A 9,321-nucleotide genomic window follows, 5' to 3' on the forward strand; every position below is an offset into this window, starting at 1 on the left:
CGCTTCCGGCCCGCCCGTCCACTCCCGCCCCCGCCCCTAGACTTCCGGTACTGCGCGTTTCCGGCTGCTGAAGACGTGGTGGTTGTCAACATGGCGGTTACTCTGAGCGTCTTGCTGGGCTTGCGTGTCCGTGCTGCTATCGCTCGCTGTGGGTTCGCGACCCGGGGGGTGGCAGACCCCGGCTCTCTCGGCCGCGAGCCGGACCCCGATTCCGACTGGGAGCCGGAGGAGCGGGAGCTGCAGGAGGTGGAGAGGTACCCGCTCCTTCCTGGGCCCTCAGCCTGAAGCGGGGCTTCGCGCCCCTGCGCTCCAGGCCGCGCCCGCTAGGAGCCGGGCGTGGTGCCGCCGCATCCGCCGCAGCTCTTGTTTCTTACCGGTTGTCAGGGGCGCAGGGGCGGGCGTGCGGCTCCTTTGGGACCACAGCTTGCTTCACCAGTGACGCATTTCATCACCCGTTTAGAAAGTTCGGCGTGCTTACGGGCTGTGTTAGGTGTTAGATTTCTGGGGAGGTGTATGGAGCAGGTCTGAGCCAACAACACACATGGCCTGGTTGCTCTTGCAAACAAAGAGAAGAGGGCTGGGTTCTTTGTGATGTAGTCCGAGGCTCTTCAGCCACCCATTTTGCTCCCACGCATGGCTTCTGCCATTGGTTCTCTCCCCCAGCACCCTGAGACGGCAGAAAAAAGCCGCCCGGTTCCAGAAAATTCGGAGGCAGATGGAGGCTCCGGGTGCTCCGCCCAGGACCCTGACGTGGAAAGCCATGGAACAGATCCGGTAAGACTCGCTGTAGTTGGGATCAGCTGTGACGAGAAGTGATGAATACGGGGGCCTAGAACGTTATTGTTGTATTTTACTTTTTTGATTTAAGATTTCTCAATGACAGAATAGGGTAACGAATTTCCCTAAGCTCGTCATCTAAATTTACCAGTCCTTAACATTAGTACACAGTTCCTTTTTGCTGACATTTTAAAAGCGTAGGCTAGGGGCGCCTGGGTGGCTCAGTGGGTTAAGCCACTGCCTTCGGCTCAGGTCATGATCTCAAGGTCCTGGGATCGAGTCCCGCATCAGGCTCTCTGCTCAGCGGGGAGCCTGCTTCCCTCTCTCTCTCTCTCTCTCTCTGCCTGCCTCTCTGTCTACTTGTGATCTCTCTCTGTCAAATCAATAAATATTTTAAAAAAAATAAAAATAAAAAAATAAAAGCGTAGGCTGGAGGACCTCACATCATTTAACCTCAGAATCGTAGATCGTGACCTTTCTAAGGTCAGGGATGGGGGCTTCCCTGGTTACGTAGGTTTTTCTGAAGAGAAAATCTGTATCTTAAAAGTCATAAAGCTCTTTTTTTAAATGTTGTTTGTTTTGAATAGACGGTACATTACATAAGGCTCAAAATTAGAACAGTGTAATGTGGTCTGTACATTGAAAAAAAAATTTTTTTTAAGATTTTATTTATTTATTTGACAGAGAGAAAGATAACAAGTAGGCAGAGAGGCAGGCAGAGAGAGAGGGGGAAGCAGGCTCCCTGCTGAACAGAGAGCCAGATGCGGGGCTCCGTCCCAGGACCCTGGGATCATGACCTGAGCCGAAGGCAGAGGCTTAACCCACTGAGCCACCCCAGGCGCCCCTACATTGAAAAGTTTTAATCCTGGGATGCCTCCCAGGGTCCTGGGGTCCAACCCCACATTGGGCTCCTTGCCCAGCGGGGAGCCTGCTTCTCCCCCGCCTGCCATTCCCCCTGCTTGTGCTTGCTCGCTCTCTCCCCCACCTCGTTCTGTGTGTCAAATAAATAAATACAGTCTTAAAAAACAGTTTTAATATCAGCCACTCTCCCATGGAACTATTTTTGTTTCTTTTTCCAGGGGTCCTTACGCAGATAGGAGTATGAATATAGATTTTTGTATTCATTTCCTTAATCACAAACAGAATACTGTAAATATTGTTCTACACTTTTCCTTTTGAACATATTTCTTTTCTTTTTCTTTTTTCCAAATAATTGTACACCCAACGCAGGGCTCAAACTCATAACCCCAGGGTCAGGAGTAGCATGCACGACTGATTGAGCCAGGCAGGAACCCCTTTTCAGATATTTCATAGACCTTTCCACTTAAGGACAGAAAGCTCTTTTTTGGAGAAATCCTAGTAAATCATAACCTTTTTTTTTTTTTAAATAAAGTAATCTCTATGCCCAGTCTGGGGCTCAAAAGCATGACCCTGAGATCAGGAGTTGCATGCTTTACTGACTAAGCCAGCCAGGAGCCCCAGCAATTCATAATTTAGTTAACTAGTCTTTCATGATGTGTATGTGGGTTGTTTGCACTGACTTGCTGTCACAAATCGTGCTCTTCTGAATAGATAGGGCATTCACATACCTGGCAGGTACATTTGTTGTGTACATTCCCCGAAGTAGAGTTGATAGGTACAAGGGCAAGTGGGTTTGTGTTTTGATGAATATTGCCAAGTAGGCTTCCATAAGTTCTCTGTCCTTTTTCATTCCTGTTAGAATGACTCTGAAGGTGACACTTAGAAGAAAGTAGATTTTGTAGAGCAAGGAGATTTTGTGGGCCTGTAGCACCTCTCATGTCATCCTCCTCTCCCCTCTTGAACAGCAGCTTTTCCATATCTTCCTGTAACCTCCTTTTCTGTGGTTAACAGCTGTCCTTTTACTTTATTTTTTTTTATTTCTTTTTAAAGATTTTATTTATTTGACAGAGATCACAAGTAGGCAGAGAGGCAGACAGAGAGAGGGGGAAGCAGGCTCCCTGCTGAGCAGAGAGCCCGATGCGGGGCTCGATCCCAGGACCCTGAGATCATGACCTGAGCCGAAGGCAGAGGCTTTAACCCACTGAGCCACCCAGGTGCCCCTAAGATTTTATTTTTAAGTAGTCTCTTACCAAGTGTGGGGATTGAACTCGCAACCCAACTGAGCCACCCAGGTGCCCCTATCCTTTTACTTTAACGAAAAACCTGACCATTAGTTAAGATCCTTTCAGAGCTTCTTGGACTTCCTCTTTATTTCCAGTTCTCAGTGTTTACAAACTGGGGGAAATGGTGGCCCTTTACTTGTCTGGGACCAATGCTTCTGCACTAGGTCATAGTTGTACCTAATTCCTCAGAGACCTCCCATCTGTCAGCTTCAGGTTCTCCCTCATCATTTTGTTCCCAAGCTCGCTCTCCCTGGGTACCTGTCCTTGTTTGGTCACAACAGTGAAACCATTGTGCACAAATCTTATCAGTGACTTCCTCACTGCTAGGGATTCCTGACGCTCTGGTCTCTTGCCTCTCCTATTCCTGCAGCATTTGCTCTTGCAGTGTATTTTCTTGAACTTCTCGTCTCCTTGAACTCAGGGTACTACTCACTTCTATTTCTAGGGCTGCTTTTCTCACTTTCCTTCTGCGTTTCCCTCATTCCTCCTGTATCTTAAATACTGCTATGTTTTAGAAATGTGTCCTTGGTCATTTTATCTCCACCTACTTCAATCACGTGGTTTCAACCACCCCTGCTCTTCACTTACGACTTCCGAATCTGTCCTCTCCAGTCCGTGGTTTCCTTCTAACCTGTATATATTCAACCGTGCCCTAGACTGTATCTCTTTGGACATCACACATGTTTTTCAAACTCAACATAAAAAAATAGCGAACTCAGAGTAACAAAATTTATCATTGTTCCCTGTTGACTTCATTTTGTTCCTGCTTTCACTCTACTCCTGAATGGTCCTGCCAGTCACTCAAGCTGAAAGCCTGAGTCTCTGCCTACGTCTACCCCTGATATTTAGTCCTTACCAAGTTCTACCATTTGGCCTTCTATAACAGTTCTCAGCTCTCTTCCTTTTTCTGGTTTCTTTGCACCTGCCACAGTTCAGACTGCCTGGATTTCCAGGACAGGCTCTTGACTGACTGACTTTTCCGGCTTTAGTCCTACCACTGAAAACTACCCCTGGATTGGCCTTCAGAATGAAAAGCTCCTTGTGGCATTCATTCCACTGCTTAAAATGCTTCCTGTACCTGCACACGGTTTGCCTTAGCTTGTGTGTCCCAAATTTCAGTTGTGCCATTTTTTTAATAAACCCACTTAAAAAAAAAAAAATCCTTCCTTGGTTCACTGTTGCTTTGGGTTAAACTCCATAAGCGTGACATGATCTTGTTCCTGTCTTCACTGTTAGACGGGTAACAATGGTGATGGGCTGCTCTGCATTTTACATGCTGCTCTCTCTGTCATCAGGACCTTCGCTCTCCTCTTCCCCTCTGCCAGCTTAGTCCTCTGCGTCCTTTCAGACCAGCTGTAGGCAGACTTCTGAAGCAATTCCCAAGCCACCACAGGTGTTGTGATAGCCTGTCCCTGTTCTCCCAGGCGCTCTGACAGCGTCCTCCGCTAGAATTTATCATCGTGGTGTTGCATGTGTTAGTACGCGTCTCCACCACCAGACTGTATGTTCTTTGAAGGGAAGGACAGTCTTCATGCAGCCCCAGGATCTGCCTGGGGCCTGGTGCACAGTAGGAGTTTAGTTGAGGGAAACAAAGTGACTTAGGAGTGGTGGGGTGTTGGTGTCGGCACATAGGAATGGAACACAGCCGTTCAGTGGCACAAGATAGAGGCCATGTTTGCTGTTTTTCTGAGCCCTTCTTTTTCACGTAGATATCACTGGTATTGTCAGTTAGCTACTTTGATAGCGGACTGCTTCACAACTTGACAAAACCTGCTGCTTTTTCTCATAGGTATTTACATAAAGAATTTGCAGAGTCCTGGTCAGTTCCTAGATTGGCTGAAGGCTTTGGTGTCAGCACTGATGTGATCCGAAGGGTTTTAAAAAGCAAGTTTGTACCCACATTGGAGCAGAAGCTGAAGCAGGATCAAAAAGTCCTTAAGAAAGCTGGACTTGCGCACGCACTCCGGCGGCTCCCCGGCTCTGGGGACACCTTGAAGTCGCTGTCTGCGAGTCACTCTGGATCAGGCTCTATGCTGACGCCAAGGGGTGAATCCTCATTCAGAGGCTTGGGTCACAGCACAGCTTTGCACCTGGTAGACTCCAACACTCACGGTACAAATACACCACGGAGACAGAAGGGAGGGAATCAAGGAATCCAGGTCCCGGAGGAGGACCGCTCCGTGCCTGTTGCAGCAGCCCTAGGTCGTCAGCGAGAGCTGCAGAAGTCCTCCACCAGGGCGGTGCGGGCAAGAGAGGACCTGATGGTTATGGATTGCCAGGCGACACGCCGGGAGATCTGAAGGCAGGGGAGCCGGATGAGCAGAACTTCAGCAGCAAAGTCGTCCAGAGGGGGCGAGAGTTCTTCGATAGCAACGGGAACTTCCTGTACAGAATCTGAGCTGGAGCATGGCTTGTGGAGGTGCCAAGTGAAACACAGCTGGGCCAGTATATCTGGGGCCGCCTAGACTTCTGTTTGTGGAGTATCCACCTTGGGATAGTAGGAAATGATGAGCCTGGAAGGTGGGAGGAAAGAGCCTGTCGGATTGAATCTGATGAAAGGTAGTGAGCTTCACAGGGCAGATGTATATGGCTGGTCAGGGTTAATGACTGCTGGGTACATTCTGGTGTCCTGGTCTGACGCATGTGGATCCGCAGTGCTCACCCTTCTTGCTGGGGCTCTGTGTGTGGAAACCAGCCCCTGTTGCGCGTGTTGTTAGTCCTCTCTGATACTTGGAATATGTGTTTGGAGAAAACTGCAACGTTTGCCTTCTGACCTCACTTCTTGAATAATGAACACTGATAGTTCGGGAACTTCCGGAACTGCTTAGTCTATTGTTTTCATTATATGCAAAAATAAAGTAAAATGTAGCTTTTGTGTTGATTGGTGCTCTCTGGGGTGAGAGGGTTTACCTGTGAATCTGGAGAGGGAGGGAGGGAGGGAGGGAAAGAGGCAAAGGGTCCCTTGCCCTTAAACACTGGGAGAGATATGGAGCCTGAGGAGTTCCCAAGAAAGGGCCCTGTGCTTCACCCTTAGTCATAGGCTTTGACAGCCAAAAATGGGGACATTAGTCCTTCACTGATCACCTCGTGTAAAGCACCTCTTCTTTCCTTCAGTTGCTGGGGCTTTGAAAGAGATTGAGTATGGGGATTGACACCCCCGCCCCCCAAAAAAAAAGCAGGCAAAGGCTTTATGGCCTTAAGCATAATCTCTGGCTACTTTTATTTTTTTTTTTAAGGATTTTATTTATTTATTTGGTGCAGAGAGACAGAGATCGTAAGTAGGCAGAGAGGGGAAGCAGGCTCCCCACTGAGCAGAGAGCCCAATGTGGGGCTTGATCCCAGGACCCCGATATCATGGCCTGAGCCGAAGGCAGAGGCTTAACCTACTGAGCCATTCAGGCGCCCCACTCTCTGGCTACTTTTAAAAGCTTGAATAGCATCTAATTTTGCTGTTGTCATCAGATTTTTCCAAGGAAGCTGAGATGTGGGTGAGAACAGGTAATAAGCCCCTGAGTTTACTGATTTTTGAAGAGATAATTTCATTATAACCAGAAACTGACAATCAGTAGACAGACAGAATGAGACACATGCAAGCAACGGAAGAGTCCAAGGACAGCGTTCAGCCATGCCTCATTTTAACAAGTCACTGGTAAAAAACTGGTTATTCAGAATTTAAATATATGCAGGATGTTTAGTGAAAATAATTGATTTTCTAAACCTGTCATTGAGTGTTTGTGAATCTCATTGCTATCTCAAATGTCACTAGTATTGGTTACAGTATCATTGATTACTGTTAACTTGGGCATTGGATGAATGGCAAGGCTCTGTCCCATGCCAGGCAAAGGTAAGAGAATCCAGGTGCTGGTCATACAGCAGTAGGCAGGGTGCCTGGGTGGCTCAGTTGGTTAAGCCACTGCCTTGGCTCGGGTCACGATCCCTGAGTCCCGGGATGGAGTCCGCATCAGGCTCCCAGCTCCCCAAGGAATCTGCTCTCTCTGACCTTCTCCCCTTTCATGCTCTTTCCCTCCGTAATAAATAAATAAAATTTTAAGAAAATATAGCAGTCGGCAGATAAGGCTCTGTTCTCCCTGCTTTGTCACTATCATGACTCAGTTTTTTTATGATTTAAAAAGTATGGTAACTTGTCATTAGAACCTTTTGGTCATTTTAAGAGGTGGAAGATGCTATTTGACTAATTTTTAACTCCTGCAAATCATTTGACTACGCCCTTTCCCCAGTGGGCTATGGAAAATTAGAAGCTGTTGTTAAAAAGCTTTGATAGGTTTTCCATTTACCTCATCCCCTACCATCCTACTGCATACCAAGCTTAAATCTTTTTTCCATTCTTGCAAATGCCAATCTAAGGTTTTACGCCTACTGGTTCTTTGTCTCCAGATTTTCACATGGTAGATTCCATGTCATTCAAGCCTCAGATCAAATGTTACTTTCTTAGTTAAGCCTTCCTTAATCACCCAGTCTAAAGCAACTCCTTTCACATTCTGTGACCACACCGTGTTTAATATGCCTCGACATTGAAATAGATTACTACTGTAGTGTCCGTCATCACCCACCTTGTGCACGGGGGCAGGAGACCTGTTTTGTGTTCATTGCTGTAGTTTCAGCTCCCAACATAAATTCCAGTTTTGGTTGAGTAAAGGAATGTTTGGAGAAGCTTACCAGTCAGTCCAGAATGGCAGAAAGCCCTGCCTTTTCCTTTTGCCAGACTACCCATCCAGACTTCAGTCAAGACCTAAGCTTTCTCCAAGTTGAATTGTTCCTACTTTATTCCTTTTTATTTATTTGACAGAGAGACACAGTGAGAGGGAACACAAGCAAGGGAAGTGGGAGAGGGAGAAGCAGGCTCCCCGCTGAGCAGCGAGCCTGATGGTCCCAGGACTCTGGGATCATGACCTGAGCCAAAAGCAGACGCCTAATAACTGAGCCACCTAGGCAACCTACTTTATTCCTTTTTAAAGATTTTTATTTATTTGAGGGCCGCCTGGGTAGCTCAGTGGGTTAAAGCCTGTGCCTTCAGCTCAGGTGATGATCCCAGGGTTCTGGGATAGAGCCCCACATCAGGCTCTCTGCTCGGCAGGGAGCCTGCTTCCCTTCCTCTCTCTCCGCCTGCCTCTCTGCCTACTTGTGTTCTCTGTCAAATAAATAAAGTCTTTTGGGCGCCTGGGTGGCACAGTGGGTTAAGCCTCTGCCTTCGGCTCAGGTCATGATCTCAGGGTCCTGGGATCGAGTCCTGCATCGGGCTCTCTGCTCAGCAGAGAGCCTGCTTCCCCCTTTCTCTCTGCCTGCCTCTCTGCCTACTTGTGATTTATCTGTGTGTCTAATAAATAAATAAAATCTTTAAATAAATAAATAAATAAATAAATAAAGTCTTTAAAAAAATAAAGCGAATCCTATATGCTTCATATTATTTCATCTATAATACTTATATATCTGAAAGAGATGACTCCTTATTTTCTTTAAGTTTACTAATTTTTTAAGTAATTTCTACACACAATGTAGGGATCAAATAGGATCCTGAGATCAAGAGTTACATGCTTGGGGTGCCTGGGTGGTTCAGTGGGTTAAAGCCTCTGCCTTTAGCTCTGGTCATGATCTCAGGGTCCTGGGACCAAGCCCCACATCAGGCTCTCTGCTCAGCAGGGAGCCTGCTTCCCTTCCTCTCTGCCTGCCTCTCTGCGTACTCGTGATCTCTGTCAAATAAATAAATAGAATCTTAAAAAAAAAAAAAAGAGTTACATGCTTTTCTGACTGAGCCAGCCAGGTACCCCAAACTCCTTTTTCTTTTTTTAAAAGATTTTATTTATTTTTTAGAGTGCGAGTGCGTGAGAGTGGGGGGAGGAGCAGAGGAGGGACAAGCAGACTCCATGCGAGCAGAACTTGGCGTGGGGCTCAGTTCCACAACACCAAGACCATGACCTGAGCCAAAATCAAGAGTCAGATGACCCACTGACTGAACCATCCCAGTGCCCCCCAAACTCTTTTTAACATAGACACATAGGCCATGACTATACCTTAAAAGTTTTAGTAATTATTAGCAGCTAATATCCTGATAGTTACTCTCTTACTGTTTCATAAATTAATTTTGTGGTTGATTTCTTGGAATTAGGATCCAAACAAGGTCCACACATTGCAACATTGCGTGATGTAGCTACGTCTTAGAAGTGTCTAAAATTCCAAAGTAGTTTCCCTTTCTGCGTTACTCCATTTTTTTTTTTAAGATTTTATTTATTTGACAGATCACAAGCAGGCAGAGGGGCAGGCAGAGAGAGAGGAAGGGAAGCAGGCTCCCCGCTGAGCAGAGAGCCTGATGCGGGGCTCGATCCCAGGACTCTGGGATCATGAGCTGAGCCGAAGGCAGAGGCTTTAACCCACTGAGCCACCC

The 9,321-nt window shown here is 47.0% G+C and overlaps 1 protein-coding gene across 1 annotated transcript; it reads left to right on the forward strand.

Moving 5' to 3' along the window:
• The first annotated feature begins 87 nt into the window (after window positions 1-87).
• NGRN (neugrin, neurite outgrowth associated) lies at window positions 88-5,502 on the forward strand. The gene is given in 4 exon segments (XM_032836965.1): window positions 88-254; window positions 664-774; window positions 4,711-5,155; window positions 5,158-5,502. Coding segments are annotated over 4 exon segments (882 nt in total). The 5' UTR covers window positions 88-90; the 3' UTR covers window positions 5,320-5,502.
• The last annotated feature ends 3,819 nt before the right edge of the window (window positions 5,503-9,321 follow it).

This window comes from Lontra canadensis, unplaced genomic scaffold (assembly GCF_010015895.1).
Source record: "Lontra canadensis isolate GAN:19392208 unplaced genomic scaffold, GSC_riverotter_1.0 scaffold94, whole genome shotgun sequence".
In the NCBI taxonomy this organism is placed as follows: Eukaryota; Metazoa; Chordata; class Mammalia; order Carnivora; family Mustelidae; genus Lontra; species Lontra canadensis.